The following is a 23,197-nucleotide window of genomic DNA, read 5'->3' as shown; positions in this document are numbered from 1 at the left end:
CATTCTTAAGGCATCGACGCGAATGTATGTTGTGATTGGGTGATCACGCGCGATGATGACAGTTGCTGCTGAAGATGCATATCTCGGAAGGCCAAGGCATATTCTCAGTGCTTAAGCTTGAATTGACTGGAGGACATTTGTTCTTTGGGTCCTGCCCAGGTAATCTGTAATGCATGAACCTGAGAAAAAGTACAGCATAACATTGAAGCATTGCTCGTACAGATGCGCCCCACTATTTTCCCGCATGAAATCTTAGCATGTGGGTGATCATGTTGAGTTTGTGGGTGGAGAAAAACCAGACAGTGTCCTGGTGCGGTGCCTGGTGACTGCAAATTATATTTTAGTCGAGCCCGCTCAATCAGGCGGAAGCCTGGTTCCACCGATTCCACTGCTCGCGCACCGTCAGCGTGCTGGATGTGACGTCGTCGTCTTTTGTGACCGGACCATTGTGGCACGTAGTAGTGTGCTACAGGGCCCCCCTTCTAACAAGGAAGCCGTGAGCTGGACGAATGGTGAAGTGCGGATGGCAGTGGTGCGAAACACACGTGGTGAGTAGGACTGGCCTGATCGGGAGGGAATGTGACAGCAGTAGTAGCTAGGTGGAAGCACTCCAACGACGTGGTCGAACATGGTCAACTGCAAACTGAGGTGGTGCTGACGGAACAAGGATTCGATGATAATGAACCAAAGTTCCGAGTCCAACAACCAGAACTCCGGGAGCTTGAGAGCGGAGACCTCGGGATCGCAGGGTAGCGGCGCTGACGGCAGTACTTGACTGGGAGAATCCGAGGCCATGGCTGACTGGATAGAAGGCGGACTTCGAAGACAAAGGGGCTTGAGCTCCTTGCGGCGGTAGGCCCAGTGAAGTGGCTGAGGCACCCGGAGCCGAGAGCGACGACGTGAAGTTTGGAGTCGCCAATTTGCGGGTGAACAAAAACCGTACAGACACTGGTGCCTGGTGTCCACAAATTATATTTTAGCCGAGCCTGCTCAATCAGGTGGAAGCCTGGTTCCACTGATTTCCCTGCTCGTGCATCGTCAGCAGGCTGGGCATGTCGTCATCATCTTTTGTGACCGGACCACTGTGGCACGTAGTAGTGCACTACAGTTCTTTTTCGTGTAAGCAATATGAGGGCTCCAGGACAGGTTGTGATCTATTGTTACTCCCAGAAAGCGGTGGGTCTTCTCGTAACTAATACTTGTCCATTGATTTTAATGACATATCTTCAACGCATTCACCGTCCCCTAGGCTCTTCCGAGACAGACGCTGTCAATAAAGGGGCCGCTGTCAGGGTCACCATGGGGATCAGGCATGTGCGTCCTGACAGGTCAAGTTCTAATTATCCGGCGAAGGCCAACTTTAGGATAGAAATAATGAAAGTCTGGGTCCGTATAAATGCACGGGCTCTGGCCAAGAACTTCAGTCAGGATTGCTTTACCCAAAAAATCTTATTAACCACAGTTGAATTAACGAAAGTCTACTGCACATGCCAATATTTGTAAGAAAGACTTTAGATTCTTTGTGAGCATATATATTGGTCATGTGCTGATATCAGTGAGAAATGTTTTAGATATACACCAAATCTCGTTAAACGGAAATGCCTGTTAAACATAACAGGTTGATTTCACATTAAGGGAATGCAGAAACAAGTCTGTTAAATGGTGCCTCATTTTTTCAACTCCGGGTAAACAGAACTAAATATATTACAGAAAGCAAAACCGAGTTGCCAGTGTCAGGAGCATCACGACATGCATCACTCTGCGCCTTTCCTGCCTTTCCTTATCGGGTTTTCTTACCAAACCTCCATGTTCTCCAAGGTGGATTTTGTTGATGCTGTGATGATTAGTGTGGCTCTACTATGGTGCAGGCTGGATGTGGTATCTTTCTGTTGGCAATGCCGGTGCGCTGCAAGTTTGCATTTAACACCCACACAATTCGCTTATGCTGGAGATGAAGGTCCAGGTTATTAATGACTTCAAGAGCGGTTGCTTTACTAAAACTTTCTTACTATTGTTCTAATTTTCTTACTAAATCACTTTTTATTTCTTTTTTCAATTATCTTTTGTGCTGCTAGCTCTAGTCAGTGGCTGCATGAAAGTAGAAACATTGTAAGAAGAAGCTTTGTAATCAGATCTGCTCAACTTATTATCAGCTGTCAGCAATAAAGTGTCTGCCATGTTTAAATAAGCATCTTGTGTACCCTTGAGATGAATATTCGGCACATTAGACACCTGATAAGTGGAGATTGTTTCCCTAGTCCCTTAAGTTTTCTGGTTAAAAAGAGTACACTGTACTTCATTATATCTGTGTTGTTATATCAAGGTTCAACTGTATAACAACATAGTAACAAATAGTGCTGAAGATGACACTTTAAGGCAAGTTACAACAAGGATCATCATAGTACTAATCAGCATCCAATTCAAGCCCACTGTAGTACAAAGGCCTCTTCAAGCGATTTCCATCCCTGGTTGTAGCATAAAAGATAAAACTGCTACTTGACTAAACTAAATGACAGACCACAAGCAAAAATCGCAGGCTGACATGTAGGCTTCCGGTGTGAAACCTTAATGAGCTTGAATTGCCCCTGTTGTTTTGGCGTTGCTTTGAAGACTTACTGTTATCTCACTTCATATAATTTGCAACACTTTGTTTAGCTAAGGGAGAACAGTAACAAGACTAACAGTTGGTTGCTGAGAAAGAATTCATTTGAAATATTCGAAGACACTAACCAGTTCCTTTTCAAATATGAATAGTTAGCGTATCATATTCGATTCATATTCAAGACATTGATTATTTGCACAGCTCTAGTATATAGAGCATATTATAAAATACAGCATATTACAAAAATAAGAATTAAATTGCGGAGCCTTTGCTATTTCACTTTAGTTCAACCTTTTTGGCTACCCAGGGGCAGGGCATTTGTGAGGCGGTAGTATTCAAAATATGCCCACTTTTCATGTCATCCTTGGACTTATACATTGACCGCTGCCCACTATAACCATTATACCTATGACTCTGTCTTATGTTCATGTATTACTGGGCAAATATGAGTGGGCAATGCAGCAGCAGCAGCTTCAGCATGTTGCCCAAATGCTTCTTGCTTGCACAGCTCTTGGATGTCGTCACTGGTCATGCCTTTCGTCTCCGGGGCATGCCTGACCCTGCACCGGTCGAACACGTGGTAATTACTGGCAATTCAACATGGTTCAGCCCTATCATTCAGGCGTATGATAGGCGCGAATTTCCTGCCGATGTTCTTCCCTTCCGGGTGATTCTGCACACTCCCGTGAATGCTCCTAGCGACAGGTGACACCATCAGACCAGTGACATCAAGCCTCATCCGTATAAAAGCTCCATCATTCCAATGCCCCCGGCAGTGGGCAATGCAGCAGCAGCAGCAGCTTCAGCATGTTGCCTAAACGCTTCTTCTTGCTTGCACAGGTACGTTACTCGGACAACTCATACTGTATCCGATCCGATAATAGATTCCTGCTGCTGCTGTGTTTCCCACACAGTTATTTGCGTAGCAGACTCACATGCAATTTTTCTTATGCCGTCGATTACCTTAGTCGTCTTGTCTTGAGCGGTGACGTTGAGCTTAACCCCGGCCCCAGGAGACCGGCGTTTAAAACTGGCCAACCTGACGAATCCCAAGAAAGCGTTCTTAATGCCCTTGAGATGTCAGCCAAGCTGGCAATGTCTCGTAGCGATGACCCTTCTCTTGTGAAGGTTCTTTCCGATTTAGTTGCTTGTCAGAAAAGTAAGTCGCAAGACATATCTGAAATCAAAAATGCTCTGAATAAACGTTTCGATGCCTTGGAATTGCGTGTGGATGCTTTCAAAACTTCTTGTTCGAAGGCACTGTCTGGTCAAGACTGATCAGCTTCGTTCTGAGGCTGCTTGCCTAGAGCGCACTGTTGCCGAGTTAACTGCCAAATATGACGATCTTGAAAACCGTTCACGAGGAAATCCTTCATGGAATACCAGAAGATACTAATGAGAATCGTGACACACTGCACTCCAAGGTTGCGAACGTTTTCATTAGGATTTTCCTTGATTGTCCGGGTATTGAACATTTCTATAGGTTAGGCAGAATGCGCGCGCCCTGAGCGTTCTCGCCATACCATTTTAAAATTACTTGACTTCAGCGTCAAGCTAGTGATGCTGAAAAACGCTTATAAGCTGAAAAATTCCAGTATGAAACTTTCCGAAGATTTTTCGTCCAGAGTGCATGCAGTATGTAAAAAGCTATGGGACGCTTTGGTTGAGCAGCGGAATAACGGCTCGGTTATTAATATGAGGTTCGATCATTTATTTATAGATAACATTCATTACAATTGGGATGGTGCCGCAAATAGTTTAGTAATAAGCTCCTGGTTTTGATTCTAGTGCAGGAGTTCCAAATGTTTCATCATCAGCTTGACAATCTAATCATTCTGTCACAGATCTTGCGCTTTTGACTGTCAATGCCAGAAGCATAACTAACAAATTTCCACAATTTCTTTCGCCAGTTTCTTCATGTTCTCCTCGTGTATGCATCACAGAAACATTGCTTCATAAAGATATCCACGACACAGAATTCACGCCCCCTGATTACATTGCTATCCGCAATGACCATCAGAATAAAAAAGGCGGCGGTGTTGCTTTGCTGTTGTGTTCAAATTTTAACTTTATGGTTCTGCCAGGTCCTCCCAATGTAGAATCGGTTTGGTGCAAGTTACTATTGCATAAGCAGAATTTAACAACTTGTGGTCATTATCGCCCCCCTGATAGCCCTAGTGACGCTTTCGATAATATTTCACATTTTATACATGACCATAGCCTCGACAGTTCTAACTTAATCATTCTTGGTGACTTTAACGTTCCCGGCATTCACTGGCCTTCCCTTACAAATTGCACCATTAGTGTCTCTATTTGTAGAGACTTGATTACATTTTCTTTGTCCCACAACCTTATACAATTAGTTGATAAGAATACGTGGCAGACCTCCATACTTTACTTAGTGTTTATCAGTGACAGTCTTGCTCATTTAGGTTTTAACTATGATATCCTGGAAGGAATCTCGGATCATAACGTAGTTCTTGTACACATTTACTGTCCTATCCTACATGAATGCTTTAGCTATTCCACATTTCATGATTTTACAAGGCTGACGATACGTCTACCACTGATACTCTGGCAGATAACTGACCATTTTTTGTCACTCAGTACCGAATGTCATGTTGACAGACTTGTTGATTGTTTTGAGTCGTTAGTGAAATCTTGCATCAATAACTATGTTCCATTAAAAACACAAAAAAAGATAAATAATAAACTTCCTAGGATTAACCGGGATATCCTGCACCTGTCACGTAGACTACATAAATCAAAGCATTCTAATCCTGCACTTTGTGTTCCTTTTGAAAAAGCCAAGGAGGAACTTTGTACTCGTACTAAAACTGCTAAAAATCTCTATTTTTCAGTGCAGCTCCCTCTACTACTTAAAGCAAATCCTTGCAGGTTCTGGACATCAGTTTTACCTAGTGCAACATGCAGTATGTCTTTCAAGATTAACGCCGATGTTATTAACGACCCCACTGTAGTTTCAAATGCTTTTATCTCGTACTTCCAGTCTGTTTTCACCCTCGATAACTATGTAGTTCCAAAGTTTAGTTACGATGCACAAACGAATAAATTAGGTGATATCACAATAAGTTCTCATGGTGTCTTAGACCTAATCTTGAATCTCAACACTAAAAATTGTACCGGTTCAGAGGGTATTCCGAATTATTTACTGGTAAAATACTCCCTATGGACAGCTGAGTACTTTACTGTAATCTTCCAGAAATCTTTAGACTCTGGTGAAGTACCAACTAAATGGAAAACAGCCAAAGTCCTGCCTTTGTAAAAGCAGGTGATAAACAACTTCTCTCTAATTACAGGCCGATATCTCTCACACATCAGTCATGCAAGATGTTACAGCACAATATTCACAAACACATAATCGAATTCCTTAACTCTAATGATGTTCTAACATCTGCCCAGAATAGTTTTCATTATGGTTATAGCACTGTAATGCAATTAGTCAGTTTTATTCATGATGTTTCTAACCTAGACATAGGTAATCAAGTGGATGCCATCTTTATTGACTTCTTTTAAGCTTTTGACTCTGTGATTCATTCTAAACTACTGGTTAAATTAAATGCCATATTCAATAATCTCTGTCTTGTTTCTTTGATTATCGATTACCATATGTTTCCTTTAACTCAGTGGACTCAACTCCTGTCGACGTAACCTCAGGCATTCCTCAGGGATCCGTTTTAGGCCCTTTATTATTTCCGATATACATTAACGATTTACCTCGCAGCACCTCAACTAAAATCAGACTTCATGCAGATGACTGCATATTATGCAAATCTATTAACTCCTTTGATGACCACCGCCGTCTTGGGCGCTCAATCCCTTATGTCTTTCTATGCTTGGTGCAAAACGTGGTAAATGAACGTCAACTGTAATAAAACAGTTGTGATGTCATTGTCCAATAGACAGAGCCCCCTCTCATTCGATTATTCTCTGGATGGCATCCAACTTAAAAGAGTGTCTCAGTATAAATAATTAGGTGTAATTCTAACCAAACATCTTTCATGGTCTAAATATATTGAATCTGTAAACAGGAAAGCCCTAAAAGAAATTAGGTTATTTGCACCACACTTTAGCTAAGACCCCCGGCGATACAAAGCTGCGCTTAAATAAAACACTAATTCGCCCTGTTCTAGAGTATGCATCTGTTGTTTGGTTCCCCTACAAACAATGCGAAATAAGCTCGCTCAATAATGTTCAACGAAAATCTACCCATTTCGTTTGCCAAAATTTCAGCCGCACCTTCTCGCCAACACAAGCTCAACAATCGTTGAACATTGAGCCATTACTTTCACATTATCACAGTGAGGCGTTAAAACTTTTATATGCAATTAATAACTCCACCTCTGGTCTTTCTGATTGTAAATATATCACATTTACTCATGCAAGCTGTACCTGTACCCCCCATGCCTTCAACATAACACCTATGTATGCCCGTACTAGCACACTCAAATACAGTTTTTTTTCACGTACAATAGAGCTTTGGAATTCTCTACTCAGTAACATTCGTTCACTATCACTAAAAGATTTCATAACTACCACTGGTAAGCACTTCGCTAACACCTAATGCGCTTCTTTTTGATCATTCATCTTTTTGTATTTGTGTGTATTTTTAATGTGTAATGTATAGCAATGTATAATGTTCCCACTCCTGCTATAGCCCTATATTGCGCTGCAGCATATGTAAATAAAATAAATAACAAAAAATAAAAAAAGCCATTACCGCATTGCAAAACACTAAGGATGCCGCACTTGATGGCCCGAGATTAACTAAGACCACCCAGGATTATATTAATGTCCTCTCAAAGCACACTACACGAGTGTCACTGCAGTCTACCCCATCGGAACGCAGTCATCGTGGCTTGGAATCGAACCCAGGACCTTATCAGTAGAATGCCATAGTCGCTTATCCACTGTGACGGTTCTTGCCCAATTTTGTTAATGGTGTGGATGCTCCCTGACCACTTGGTATCCGCCATGGCTGTTCAAGGAACCCGTGAGCTAATTGCTACTACCGAGATGCAGAAACACTGACTGAACGAAATTCATGATTCAACAAAGTTTCCCGCTGCAAGTACGACCTTGGTACATTGAGGTTTGACTGCACGAGACTTACACCAAGGAAATGAGCGTTGATGTCGAAAATGATCTGCAGGTGGCGCGGAAGCATGTTCTGCAGCATGGAGCATGACCAGCGCTCCAGGGCCTCTGGCAACACTGTGTGGTTCGTGTAGGCACATGTCTTAGTCGTCAGTTCCAGAGCCTAGAAAAAAAAAAGCAGAAAAAAACATGAACGAGTGAAAAACCCTGTGCGCAAGAATAAAAATTGCTTGTGCTCTCGGCATGAAATTTAATTGAGCCAAATCTCAGGAAATGAAAACTGTTTTCAACATAGTCCTCCAGATTTTCAGTGCACTTTTCAGTGAGCAGAACTCCAAATTTTGACCGCCAGGTTTTTCCTAACGCTCGCTCAACCACTGGCAAACATTATCACAGAATTTTTTACCAATGTAGACAAGCCAACAATGAGTATAGTCACCATAAGGAAATATACAGCAGTGAAGAAAAAGATACGATATTGCAGTTCGCAGTGAAAAATTTGTTACACATGCCTCTATGCTATCCATTGCTGTTTATATTTCTTCGATGTTGTCAAGCAAGGTGTGTGCTGCTACTGCCAAGGAGACAGAGATGGATAATATTTTATTTATTAACGGTGCCATAAAGCTCTGCTTGGCACTTTGGTAATGTCCTATTGCTCACTGTTGACTACATATTCAAGTTTGTGTGCAGGTAGACATCTGTATGTTTCTTTTTCTGTCTTTCTTCCATCGCTGATATAGTAAACATGCACTAACTTGCCAAGCCTTTCACTCGGCTACCCTCTCCAATTATAATTAAACAACCTCTTACTATATACGAGCACCTATTTTCACATGCTGTTCGATGCATGCAATTTCCTTGCGATACATTCTTTGAATATGCAAGCTGTGTGATGATAGGTGGGCTATGTGGTGAAAACATGACAGGGAGTCTTCAAGGGCATATTGCCTAAATCTAGTGCGTTTTGCATAACGCAGTGCCAAATTTCTGAGCAGTTTAGCTCAGAGCACCGAAAAAGCAAAATATTTTCACGGGTGGTGATCCTGTGGTCAACGATATCTTTTTGTTCGGTGCCTCACAGTGTGAACTAGTGTATCCGTCAGCTTGCTTCTGGTTGCACTTTCTGACACTAAGTGACAATGCTTATCAATGTTAGTGGAATTGTGTGTTTCCTTTATTGCAGCTGCTCGAACACTTGCACTGGGAATATGGCTGCCTGTGCTATGCATTAGTGAAAAATTTCTGGGAAGTTTGACACAATTTTCATTTACTGAGATACAGAAAGAGTTAAGTCCCCCCCACTAAAGAGAGACACTAAATAAGTTTAGACCAATAAAGCATGCTTTCTAAACTACACACTCACTAATTTCACAGAGAGGGTTGATCATTAAAAAAACAAAAGGAAGGCCAATGTTTCATTTTTTCAATTTCATGCCGAAACCCCGTGCTGGTACATCAGGAAGACGTCACAGATTTCAAGGTATTTTTCCGTGTTTTTGCTATGGTGGCTCTGTAAGAGCTTTGGAAACTTGCCAAGTTCATTCCTTGGCTCTACTAGAATAGAATTTAGAATAAAAAATTAACTGGGCTCAAGCAGATGCTGTTGAACGCACGATGTCAGAGCAAGCTGGTGTGAGAACATTAATGTGGTGTCGCCACCAGTCTCATTTATACCAGTCTCATTTGGCTTCTTTGGGATCATAAAAGGGTAATTTAGTGGTACAGTTCAAGTTTATTTTCTCTTTAGTGTTCCTTTAATGTGCACCCAAAGCATGGCACACGATAGGGTGCCTTTAAAGTGAAGCTTCATTTTGCGAACGCTCCCCGGAGACTTTCCTGACCATGGCTGCGGGTTGGGTGGATGGGCACTGTTGTTGCCGTGTTCAATAGCTCCCACTTCAAAAAATTTAAAAAAAATAAAAAATTGAAGGGGCACTTAGTTATCCCTATGTGGATGAATGTGAAAGCATTGCGACCACCGCATGATGCCTATGCTCTTTCAGTCGTCTTAGTTTACCTTCGCCTTAATTAACACCAAAGGTCGTAGGGTTTGACTCCCTCCAAGGGTTGTGGGTTCAAGTGCCTTAATTAGCTTTACCTTAATAATTAACAACAAATGTATTCAACTTCCACTAAAGGCCATGGGTTCGAGTGCCTCAACCCTTTGATGTGTGTACACAACTGCGTACGCCATGGTCGTGCATCAACAGCAAAGGCACTGATTCAAGTAATGACATCTAAAATGTCTCTCTCTCTCTCTCTCTCACACACACACATTCTTCCGATTGGAATTGTGCTGCAAGTTTGAACAACATGTGCAAAATGCTTTATTAACACGAGTGGGAATGTAGGCGGTTGGGTATTTTTACTCGGTGAGTATGTCATTGTATGCAGCAGATTCATTCCTTTCATTGTTTCTCACAATTTGTCACACCAGGCACAATTTTGAAGCAACTGGATAGGTGCTTTTCAAACTATCTGGACGTGAAATAGTTGATGTTCTCATATCTGATGTCCCTGTATGAGTTTTCGCATAGAGTCCACATTTTCTAAACATGACAAAACACACTAAAGGACTGCAAATTGTTAATCTATCTTGCAGCTGTATGCTTTTTACGATTCTGAAAATCTAGGAAATGCGGTTGAGGCAAGCTTGAAGTCAACATAAGCCACTAGCAACTGAAGAGCTAATAATCTTTGTCTTAATTAACACCGAATGTTAATTATGGGGTTTTACGTGCCAAAAGCACGATCTGATTATGAGGAACGCCATAGTGGAGGACTCCGGAAATTTCGACCACCTGGGGCTCTTTAATGTGCACTTAACACTGAAGGTCGTGGGTTCAACTCCCACCAAAGGTTGGGGATTTGCAGCCTTTTTGGACCATTGTGTGGTCACGCCAACGCCTTCTTCACGTGTTGCAGGAGTGTAACATGCTGCCAATATCTTTCTCAATAACATGCCCAATGCTGGGATCGAACTTTAGCCTCCCAGCACAGCAGCCCAATGCTGTAACTATTGGATTACAATGCTGTAACCATTGGACAGCACAGCACAGCAGCCCAATGCTGTAACCATTGGATTACAATGTACCAAACTGCTGCAACAGTCTGGTTAACCTCCCTGCCTTTCTGTCTTCCCTTCTCTCTCTCTCTCTCTCTCTACAATGTTGTAACCATTGGACAGCACAGCACAGCAGCCCAATGCTGTAACCATTGGATTACAATGCCATTGGACAGCACAGCACAGCACATCAACCGAATGCTGTAACCATTGGATTACAATGCTGTAACCATTGGACAGCACAGCACAGCACAGCACAGCAGCCCAATGCTGTAACCATTGGACCACAATCGCACATACTATACTCCTATCGTGGCAACGCCAACTAGCTCATTGATGATTGCCGCATGTTGATTGGAATGATTTCCTTACCATGGCACGTACCCACAATGGGGGACTGGCTAAGAAGTGGGAGGGTGCATTTTGTGGTAACGCCAAATAGTGCTTTGAGGTGATTGCTGCGTGTTGATGCCGAGTTCCATACTATGACACATATGTACAACTACAGCTGAGCAGGTTCAAGACAAGCGCACCGTTGGATGGGTCACTACAGCACCCTCTAGAGACACGGTCACCGACTAAGGAACGGGTGGTACATTTAAAATAAATAAGAAATGAATTTATTCAAGCCAACGTAAGTGTCATCCCATTGTGTAGCATGAATGCGCGAGAGTATGTGCATGCACATCAGTTTCTATTATGCCAGTTGCCATGCCTCTGGCCATGATTGAGATCCGAGAATGTGCATCCCCTGCTTTGGTACCCTGTGTCTGGACATTGTCAAATTCTACCATCAATTCTGCAAAGGCAGCATTTCGAGCTAGTCAGAGAGGCCCAGAGGGCTGGTACGGCCTCTCGACCTGACTGAAAATGCCACCATTACCAAATTTGACAATATGAAGTAATTTGACAATGCTTGGGATAGCACTCCTGTTTTGGTACCACCCAACAGGCGTCGCATGCAGATTCGGAGTCGCCGGATGTAGGTTTGCACGATGGGGCCATAGCCTCGGTTGATCGCTTTCACGAATATGATCACTTTTATGAGATTTCACATATTTGGCCCTGGACGCATCAGTGTCTACAGGCACCAACACATCCTCAGGACTGCATCCTCAGGAGGAATGCTCCGAGCATTGGAGGAATGCTGTTGCTCAGAGAGGCTGACCCAACTAAAATCTCGCAAAGCGACAGAGCGAGAATATAATCCCATAGGCCAAATCTTCGTGCTAAGTTAAATACAATCTTGCAAAAGTAATCATATCCCCGAAAGTTATCAGCGACACACGGGGCGCACTTTGTGATGTCGGAAATGTGGTTCTACAACCTTGAGCAAGGCTCACTAAAGTTGCCAATGGAATTTCGACAAGACAGTCTTGTGTAGCAGCGAATTCCCTGTCTGTGCTGTCTCATTTAACAACAAAATTTCCATGAAAGTAAACTTTTTGGTTTGCCCACTGATTTCGTTATTATGGGGTTCAACTGTACTGAGTTACATCCAGGAGATTATTTGATAACTTGCCTGCAAGAACTTTCCCTGCGCAACTTGGAAGTTTATGCAGCCAGAGATATCTGTTCATGTTAGAAATTGACAAAAAATGCATTTGTGTTTGTTTCTCTCTTTTTATGTCTGTGTGCACGCTTAACTTTTTTCTAATGCCTACCAATTTGTTCAACATTTTGGTGTTCTAAGAGATTTGTTATCACACTTCAAAAGAAATTACCTTGTCGAAAGTGAGGCCCTCGATGTCGATGAAGATGCGAATCAGCTCCGGAATGGCAAGCGCCGGGTGCGTGTCATTTAGTTGGATGGCCACCTTCTCCGGGAACTGGTCCAGGTGGGTGAGCGTTGCCTCTTTTTGGCCAAACTTGGAAGATTTGTAACGGTGAAGGATGTCCTGCAGTGTCGCCGCGACCATGAAGTACTCCTGCTTCAGACGAAGCTCCTTGCCCTCGAATTCCTGCGGCAGCCAGAAGGTTAGGGCAAGAGGTTTACACCTTGAAATGCAGCAAAGTACGGCTTATTGAATTCTTTGAGCAATAATAAAAACGACGTGATAGACTTCAATGCCATAAAGCAATTGACAGGTTAGGAGAGGTGCTGTAGTAGGAAGCCCCGGATTAATTTTGACCACTTGGAGTTCATCAAAAGAGCACTCAGAAAATTTCACTCGTTTTTTTTGTTTTGTTTATTAGACAGCTGTCAACCCAGTAATCATGCCACAAAGCCTCAATTCCTTGATAGCATGACAAAAAATTAGTTATGTTACCTTTTAATGTGACCAGTTCTAAATGCACACCAAGTTCAGTGCGACTTTGTGAAAAAGGAGGCTATTGACGTTGCCAAAGCCTGATATAGTGGTCGCGTGGTACCAGACACCGCTATAAGCTTATGCACGCACACTAATGACACTGATGCCGAAAGCCAAGTCCATTCAACACTCGATTGGACCAGAGGTTTCAGCAGGTTCCAAGGCAAGCACACCGTTGGAAGGGCCAATTCGGCAGCTTCCAGCGACACAGTCACTGTTATGACCTACAATCACCACACTGGGCTTACAGGCATGCTCTTTAATTTCCGATGCTGCATGACCACAGCCTCTGCCTTTGAAGGTGTGAAGTCTCCATTTTCACGTCCGAAGCCGTGCTGCACCTGAAGTGCGTTTTGAAAGGGTCACATAAAAAGTGCCACATTTAATTGTTTGTGGGGCTCTGAAGGAGTTGAGGCTTGGTATTGTAATTACGGAGTCTGCAGCTACCCAAAAAAAGACAAAATATCAGCACAAAAAAATTTCCATGTCAGAATTCCTTAGGAGCAAGCTTTACCTCAGGGGATCTTATTTAAACAAATGGGAACAGAAAAGTCGTCTTCCTCGACATTGACTTCACTGAATTTTATGAGCTTTATTGAATTTAAAAGAAGTTAAAGGCTACCAACTGTAGGAGTAACTTCTTATTTAGTCCATCAGCGTTTTTATAAAGATGTACAAAAAGCAGAAGGAAAAAAAGAATTAGGTTTACAACTTTAAATCTGTAATAACAAATCATATCGCAATTCTATAAAGTTCACCTATTGGAACATCTAGAACAGACAAAGCTGATGCATTATTAAACCATCCTGAAAAGTGTGCCACTAATACGCGAGTGGGACTATTGCAAAACCATCATCAGCATTGTAACAATTTCATGTAATTCATAGACCAATTTGTCCCATTAGTCTATTTTGGATGCTCTAACAGATGCTGTTTACAAAAATTGCAGTTTCTCTTTTTGCGTGCTAAGTTACGTATTCGTAAGCTCAGAGTTGCAATTGTTTTGAACTTATCAATTTTAGACGATATTAGAAAAATACTGAAGGCCCTAAATCAGTATTGTCCTTCATACAGTCAGTAGAATTCAGCTCTTGCTCATAAATGCAGCAATCTTTATTGAAATCTGTTCAGTGGTAGTGTAGTAAGAGTACTTATACATATCACATATACAGTCGAACACACTTATAACAATACCGGTTTTAACATATCACATATAACAATGAACAGCTGTGACACCATGAACTTTCGTGTGTGTGCTATGGTAAAACCAACTGCTTACTACGATGTTTTCATGCCATGTTATTGGTTATAACTATTAAATCTGGCTACTGAGTGTCTGCGCCGAAAGGATAAATGCAAAATCCTGGAAAAAGAAAGGTGAGCGAACAGTGGCTGACATTGAAGAAAGACAATCTTCCAGGGCGCATTAGTGTACCAGGTGGTTTTTTTCTTCGAGGGGCTCCCCCAGAAGACCGTTTCTTTCTTCTATGTCAACAACCTCCGACTACGCCAACTTACCCTGCTTCAGTACCGTGTTACTCTTGCACCCCTGACACACGAGCAGACTAAAGTCCTTTGAAGTAAACACCTTTACTTTGTGCTGAAGGACCCATTATGAGAAGGAGTTTCATCGGTGACACACGGTATGGTGCAGCCTCCTTTATATGTTTTCCAGTAAGTAGCAGAAGGCGCTGCTTGTTTAAACTGAAACTGACAAAAGGCTAAACAATTTTGCATCTGGTTGATGCAAAACAAAAGATGCGGACAAAACTGGATGGCCAGAAAAACATGTGGACAAAGCTGCCCGAGGTGAGTAAGTCGATGTGACGGAGCCAATTGCATGCGTTTGAAAGTATGGCTGCAATAAAAGTTCACTGCGAGACAAATTGGACACAGGCTAACTGCAAGAAAGAACTTTGGGAGTGATAAAATTATCACCAAAACCTCTAAGTGTTTCAGCAACTTTTCTGTTGATGCGCACGAGGCTAAGCCTTTAAACCAATAAAGCAGTTCGAATATCTTTCTTTCTGCAAGGAACCACTTACCAGAAAGGAGATACTACTTTGTAAAGTATCCTTTTGTGTAAACGCCTTTACGGTAGATGTCCCTTAATTCAAAGAACTTTAAAGTGCCCATGTGTCACAAGTATACGTACAGCCCTTTACTCAATCTTTACTTTACTTTTTAAACTGCACTGCCTTCAAGATTGGCCACATTTTTAGACTCCACAATGTCCTGGATCGGCCCAAATATTCTGTTGGGTAAAGCCACACTTTGGTTTCAGTTCTCGGCATGTGCAGTTTGAGCGAGCGCATCTAATTCCATTTCGTCCTTCTTTTGGTAATTCCGTATTATTGCTGCTCCGTACATAGCTCCATGCTAACTTGGTGCGTCTTTTTCGCTTCAAGCTTCATTTTGACGACTACTTTTTTTGTTCTCCAAGATGCACTAAAAGGTCTCAAATCGCCTAATTTGAGAGACAAAGTGGTTAGATACCCAGATCCCATGAACCCCAAATTGATCTGAAGTTTCCAAAGAAGACCTTGTCTTAAAGGGCCCCTCACCAGGTTTGGCTATTGCGCACAGTCAAGCGCAGTGCATTCTGTACATGCTGTTGACCTTGTCTGCAAAGTATTACAGCCCTGCCTGCCACAAGAACAACTGAAGTTTCAAACCAAGTGTCGCGTGCCCTCCTTCTCGAGAAAGCTCTGCTCCCAGCCAGACAGTCAAGGTAACATGCACAAACGCCATGACGTAAACTGCAGTGCTAGCATCACTCCCCGTGACACGTGGCTTCGGAAATTTTTCCAATTCACTGCTGCCACCGGAAATGTGCCAAGCAGTAAAGAAAGGAGCAGATTGGGAAAAAAGGTGGCAGGGCTCGTCACGTGAACCCGAAGCCGTCGCTCAACCCCAGTATGGGAGAAGGCAGGGAAGGAAAGTCACTTGTGGATGCTACTCGAGGCAGAGGGAGAGTCTCTCTGTCGCCAGTCGCGCTCACTTCCTGGCAGTCTGCTAAGAGGGCATTCACTTTCTTCTCTTTTATCCCCTACAATAATAAACCGATTTGAAAAACTATTTCTGTAAAACAAGCCCTAGATGGCATTTCAGAACTTTAAGCGTGTAACTAAAATTCGCCATGGGGCTTGATGAGGGGCCCTCTAAAATAAGATACCCGAGCTACCGCAGCGGCACATTTTTTTTTTTTTTTAGGATTTTGCTTGCCTTTTCCTTTTCGCGCAAACACCCAGTGTCCAGATCTAATTGCTATAATGAATAATGTGGCATGGGAACACTACAATAGGTGGTTTATTTTCAAAGAACACAGACAAAAGTTCATGGTGCTGCGGTATTGTTAAAAATCAGTAATGTAAAAAGTATGTTCAACTGCACTTCTTTTTCTCTACTTGATACCTTTCGATGTCTGTCCCATAACTCTTTTTTCATGCGATACGATCTTAACAATGAAATTTTCTTGACAATTCAATATTGTAATAAGTGGGTTTGGCTGTACAGTGAAATTAGAGTTGTCCCAAAGGTAAAGCTTCTACTTCAAACTATGGCTGAAAACTGCTTCAAACTTTGGTTAAGACACCACAAACAGGTCTCCCATTGTCATAGCTGGTTGGTTACAAAACCATACCTGTACATGTACAGAAGACTGAAAAGGTGCTTGTTCCTGTTTGTATGCAATCTTTCTTGTGACTGTCTTGTTTGTGTGTACACGTGTGGTGTGCGTGTGAGAGTGTCACGTGCAAGAGTGTCATGTGTGAGTAATAGGCGAGAGTGTCTATTGTTTATGTGCATCTGCGAGTGTCATGTGCATGTGTGTGTTGTTTGAAGTTTGAAGTTTAAACTTCAAACCCTCGGAACAGTGTGCATGTGTGTGCGTGTCCATGTATGTGCCCGTATTTGGTTTCATGCCTGTCTCCTGAGGCTTCAAAGTGCCGACTCACCCAAAAAGTTACTAGACTCACAGTGTCATTGGGGTAGAGCACCCTGGAGATGTTCTCTGCAATGTTCCTGTCGAGGACAGCCTGAATGTAGTCACCGTTGTTGACTGCACAGATTCAGGTGCAGCGCTTGTCTAAAGTGCCGCCACGTCCAAATGTGCCAACAAGAACTGACAACACAAACCATCCTGTGGCTCAAAGAACAATGCAACACACCACTCACAAACCCTCTCCCTGAATAACACAAATTTTTTACACATTTTGTACTGTCTTCATTTCCCACGGAACAGCAAAAACTACAATTAAGCTGCAACCGCAACTCCGCTGTTGTTGCATATCACGGTAACAACTGCAATTTATTTATGATTAGAGAAAAGGACTGCAGAGATCCCTCCCGATTGTGTCAAGCCTAATCTCAGTGCTGACCTCTAGCATTAAAAACTTCGAACATTCAACATAATTTATTTCTATGGACCTAATTTTGGTTATACTAATAGTACCCTAGTAGTGTGTTTTTTACTCAGTACTTCGTGATCTGGCGCAATAGAATGAAGGTGCATTAACAATTATATTGCTCATTAACTGCTTCAAGGTAATTTGGAGGATAAGACTCATTATTAGCAACCCACATTACAGATTACTGACAGACCTTAACACAGATAACTCAAGTGGGTTGAGTTGTTCAGGCTATATAGAAGTTTATAAGACTGAGTTGTTCAGGCTGGTTTGTAGGCTGAGTTGTTCAGGCTATAAGAGAGTCTGTAGACCAACAATAGGAACCGCTATCACTCCCATATCACGAACTACAAAAAGGTAATCTGACATGATTGCCCACACAAAACACTTACAGAAGCGAAGGTTGAATTTGATGGGTGACTTGCATGACCATAGGCGCATGGTGTTGACAACATTGTTGCCAAACCCAGGAACCGGGCTGTCGTAGGGCATGGCAAGCACAACCTGAAAATTCACACGTAATAAGAAACATAATTAAAGCTGCACATTTCATGGTTTTATGCCAAAAGTCTCTAAATAAGACCAAGGTGCGTGGAAGACCACATGGTGCAGCACTTCAGTGAATAAGGACTTTATTGCAGTAAAAACTTGATTTGCTCGCGGCTCATACTTTCCTGGCCTACACATTTAAGTACGATGGCCTTGTTACAATGAAACGTTGAATTACTTGCTCTTGTTTAATTTTTCAGTATCTGTAGTTACGCCCCTCCATTTTCACCATACGTCCTCCTATTTTCCTCTACAATGTCTCTTCTGCTCTAACTATCATCCAACATATCTCTACTCTCTTATCTTCCACAGGACAATTGAGGTATCCACCATAAAGTGAGACAGTTACAATGCCCGTGGCCCTTCCTTTGCGTCTCCCTTTTGTCCTTCAATATACAATAAAATAATACTGCTACTACTGCTCCGAAGCTTAAAGGGACACTAAAACACACTATAAAGGAGCACAGTCATACCTCAATACAATATACAGATATAGAAAGTTATGGGATTTAACGAAGTAGATACCAATTTTTCTCGTCAACATCAGGGCATAACAAATTTATGTTTACGACTATAGCATAAAACGAAAGTATTTTCGTGTAAGATGCAACTCGATTATAACAAGGCTCAACAGTGATGGGTTGATCTGTGTTAGCAAGTTATGCTTGTACAATAGCAAAGCCGCCACTCTTCAGTGTCTACAGCGACCAGAAATTTCCTGCTGCCGAAATGCCGAGTCATTCATAATGCTTGACCACTGTGTCATTGGTGCTCTTCAGATACCGCGAAAAAAAAAAAACAAGAACGCCTGACATTTTACTGCCAGCACCATCTACTGAGTGGGCGCCAGCTTACACGCCCCACGCTACTACCACGCGTGTTAAGTTGGTGCGCTTTTTTTTTCTCAAGTCAATAGCAAAGATAAACCCTGAAGAAGAAGAAACAATTCTGGGACACCTGGCATGCACATATTCGGTTACTGATCAAGAGCAGAGAAGGCATTTGCCGAAGGAGAGAGGATGACAGTGTTGATGGTGGGTTCTGCTTGCTCTACAATCTCGCATGTTGATTGGTGTGTGGCGATAGATTCTGGCAGCAGCAGTGGCAGAAATCTGCCTGAAGCCAATCAGCGCCGAATTGATTCCGTCACGCTCTAGACACCGAATTTCTCAGTGCGAGCGTGCCCTTACCATCAAAGGAAGCTTGGCAAACAAGACAAGATGCAAAATAAGAAGGACGGGTAGCGACTTACCAAAAATGGTATATTACTCATGGTAAGGCTAATGTTTCTAGTATGCCAAAACTGTTATTTCCCAAGCCGGCATTTGCTTAGCCAACTTAACCTCTACAGTGTCTTTTTAAAGCAACTTGTGTCAAATGTGAGTGACAGAGTCAACCGAGGCCCCTGCAGGACTAGATGCAGAATGTTCAGCCACTGACCTGTGTGTCGACCCATTTGAAGCCCTTGTCGGTCTTCTCCACACGGCCGTAAAAGTTGACAGGAATCATGTACTCTGGGCGAGCCTTCTCCCACGGGTTGCCAAAGCGAAGCCAGTCGTCTGGAACTTCAGTCTGTAACACGGGAACCAGGTCACACACAACAGCAATGACTACAATGAAATAAGTGTATATGTATTTGGGGCAGAAAATACAACCAAGGGGACAAACAAACATCAACTTCCAACTATACTCCAATTTCACACATGGCAGATAATGCTGTAGAGACTAGAGATATGAAATATGAAAAATATGAGAAGAGATAGGAAAACATAGCTATCTGTTGTGCAGATATAGGTATCTCGCCACTACCTCGCTTGCTTCATGTTCGCCTGACGGTGAGGCGCAAGCAGAACATCATTTATGGGCATCTAATAAGGACATGACAATTGTGCTCTTCGGCACTTCTGTTTTGCTTTTCTGTGTGAAATCGGCCTGAAATCATTATTCTGCAAAATTTAGTGGCACCTACTTTTCATTTCTGGAAATGGTTACAAGCGCCTTGAATGATGCACTTCAAGTCTTTCATTGCAGTCAATTGTTGGTCTCTTTTGGCTAGGAAGTTAGTCTAATTTTCATGATTACTCATATAATTTACTACCTTGAGTAATTTTCATATGTGCACCTGTGTGGTGAAAGCAATAAAGAGGAAATCATTTAGTTATTTCGTCTTCTGTACATCTAGTCTTCGTCACTCTGTACATACGCATGTGTAAACAAAAAAAAGTGAAGTTGCTAGTCAGCACATTTATGTGTCTTTCATCCTTTCATCTACGTCTTTTGAGCAATTTTGCGGTTCTCACTTTTGACAACTGGCAGGCACTATCTGTGCATAGGTACATGCACTGTTAGAAACACATACCAAGTGCTCCAGGATTTTATACTGCCAGCGTAGCATTCAAGCTCGCGTAACTGTGATCACCAAGGCCATCCACCTGCTCGCCGTTGGTGATCTCCTGGGTGAAGATACCGTACTCATAGCGGATGCCATATCCGTAGGCTGCCAGGCCTAGTGTGGCCATGGAATCGAGGAAGCAGGCCGCCAGCCGACCAAGGCCGCCATTGCCCAGCCCGGCATCCTGTTCGAGTTCCTCCAGTTCCTCAATGTCGAGACCCATCTGCGCAGGCCAACAGAGAAGGCCCAAAGTTATGGTCAATACAAGTGTGTGCGAAAAAGTGTTGGCGGTTTTGCCTAAAAGGCGAAGCATTGACAGTGATAGCGAAGTTTAGCGTGGCACTTGAACTGCCCGGGCAGCGTTCTAACTATATGCAATTCAGCATGCAAGGCAACACATGCTGGCCAAAAGGAACAGCACGCTAGTGGCTACCAGGTGTCTCTCAAGTCACAACATTGGCATGATGAGCACTGCCATTGCAGGCATCGTGCCTCAACGATGCATGAGCTCAGACAAATGGGAAACCATCGATGTATCAGTGAAACATTAAATTACATTGGCCTGACGTTTACTGCTCAGATCGGAGCATGCACATAGCAGCTCAGCAGGAACGCTAGTGGAATTACAGCGTGCGTGGGCACAATGCTCATGACAGCAGCAGATGGCAGAATGCTGCTCTTGCTCGGCCAACAAGGCGTTTGAGCGTAGCATTGACTGTGCATCCACTTGGTTCATCGTTTTCGCAGCCAAACAAGCTACACATCTCTAGAGACCCTCTAACCTTCCGAAACAGTTACATAACAAAAAATACAGCATACAAAAGTATGACGAACACAGCTAACTATACAAGGAGAGCAGTAATCGGTGAAATGAAAATCTTACAACATTTTAGTCTGTGCACGTTTCTGAAGTTACATGCAAAGTAAAGACAACTGCACACTAGAGCCTATAATTACTCACAATACCAGGACCCAAATAATACCCGCGGGGGTAGCTTATTGGCTACGGCGTTGCACTACTGAGCTCGAGGTCGTGGGTTTGATTCCGGCCGTGATGGCTTCTCTCACTACAGCGTCTTATAATCGGGTCACTGTTCTTGGACGCAAGAACTCAGAATTTAAGTCTGAGACCTATAATTACCAATTGAACTTAAGGTCTCAAATCGAACACATGGGTAATGATAGATGCTCTAGTGTACAGCTGGTCTCTCCGACAGTGAATTAATTTGTCTATTACATTCCTACCACTGATGCCGCAGCCAATGCAGAAACGCACTACTCTAGACTGCGGTGGAAGCACCAAAATGAACGCTTTATTTTGCTAATTTCCTTCATTAATTAGAGACAGCATTCTTGGATGACTATGTAATTTCGTGGAATTGTACACATGGTAAACTTGCGAGAATTCAAGCTCAGCCAATTTAAAATGCTGGTTAATTAAACAAAATCTCCTGATTTTTGTTGGCATACTGCCTTTATGATGAATTTGGACACTGCTCAACTCAAATATATCCGCTATTTCAATTTAATTCAAACTTTTTGGCTGCCCAGAAGTAAGGTAATTCAGTCATTAACAGCTGATGAAAGGACATTCATGAGGTGGGGATAGTTCAAATATGCTCAGTTATCATGCTTGGACTAATACAATGTTGGGCGCCAACTAGAATATCATGCCAATGACTTGGTTTTGTGTTCATGACTGACAAAAATTATGCCATTTACTGTTCTGAAACTATGCAGTGAGCAATGACGGGTGCCGTAGAAAGGGGGGTGGTTAATGTTTGCCTAAATTTAAGTACATGAGTGTTCTTGCATTAAACATTGTGTTTCCTTAAAATGGGGATAATTCAAACAAAAATATGTGCAATTCCTATGTGGGCTCGAGAATGTCCACCTTTTAGCCTTGCTTATCTATAAAGCCTTGAGCACACAAGCACAAGGTCGTGCCTGGAAGAGGCTCCCCATTGTATGCACCCAGTTACAACCCTGCCCGACAAGAGGTACACACTCAACAGCTACCTTGACTGCTGACACTCGTTTCTTATCTATACGAGGCTTTCCTCGAGAAAGTCTCGCTGGTTTAGAAGCTCGTTTACCAACTCAAACCTGGTTCAATGTTTATGAGTGCCCGACCCTGCCAACTCTGCAAACAGACTGGGGATTGTGATTACGTTAACTGCTGTCTCCGCGCAGCAGAGGTCATCAGTCTTGACACTGCTTCGCATGTGGAGTGGCACACAACACATTCTCATGCATCTTTCCGGAAAGCTTATCACTGAATGTTATCAATGCAGCTTTAAGTGTGCCCTGCTCTGGGCTTGGAGCATGCTAGAGAAAGGGTCCGTTTATGCCTTGAGAGCACACGAAGGTCAAACTGCCCGTTATCAGTTTGTAGGAGAGGCACTCCTGTCCTTCTAATCCTGAGGTCAACAAGAACCAACATTGGAGGTGTGAGGCGCATTGCGCTGTGGATGCAGCGCAAGTTAAAAAAAAATTTATTATGGAGTTGTACATGCCAAAATCACTTTCTGATTATGAGGCACGCCGTAGTGGGGGACTCCGGAAATTTGTACCACCTGGGGATTCTTAACATGCATCTAAATCTAAGTACACGGGTGTTCTTGCATTTCGCCCCCATCAAAATGCGACTGCCGTGCACAGCGTAAGATCACGGTATCGTAAAGCAGCAAGACAGTTGTACGCACACTCAACAATATTAATTTTAATTGCTAAATTACAATTTAACAT

At 42.8% G+C, this 23,197-nt stretch overlaps 1 protein-coding gene across 2 annotated transcripts in view; it reads right to left on the bottom strand.

Annotated features, from left to right (window-relative positions):
* LOC126533903 (glycogen phosphorylase-like) overlaps nt 1-23,197 on the bottom strand; it is a 60,949-nt gene that overhangs the window by 24,296 nt on the left and 13,456 nt on the right. Inside the window, exons 3-8 of one of the 2 annotated variants that reach the window (XM_072289305.1) lie at nt 20,490-20,672; nt 19,498-19,629; nt 17,901-18,012; nt 17,077-17,159; nt 12,512-12,748; nt 7,737-7,883 (exon numbers count right to left, since the gene is read on the bottom strand). In XM_072289305.1, the coding sequence (XP_072145406.1) occupies nt 7,737-7,883; nt 12,512-12,748; nt 17,077-17,159; nt 17,901-18,012; nt 19,498-19,629; nt 20,490-20,672 (894 nt within the window). Of the gene's footprint in view, nt 1-7,736; nt 7,884-12,511; nt 12,749-17,076; nt 17,160-17,900; nt 18,013-19,497; nt 19,630-20,416; nt 20,468-20,489; nt 20,673-23,197 lie in introns of those variants that run through there. The other variant, XM_072289306.1, reaches the window with a different exon arrangement.

The sequence above is a fragment of the Dermacentor andersoni genome, chromosome 7, assembly GCF_023375885.2.
Source record: "Dermacentor andersoni chromosome 7, qqDerAnde1_hic_scaffold, whole genome shotgun sequence".
Taxonomy (NCBI): domain Eukaryota; kingdom Metazoa; phylum Arthropoda; class Arachnida; order Ixodida; family Ixodidae; genus Dermacentor; species Dermacentor andersoni.
This window is presented reverse-complemented; position numbering and strand designations above follow the sequence as displayed.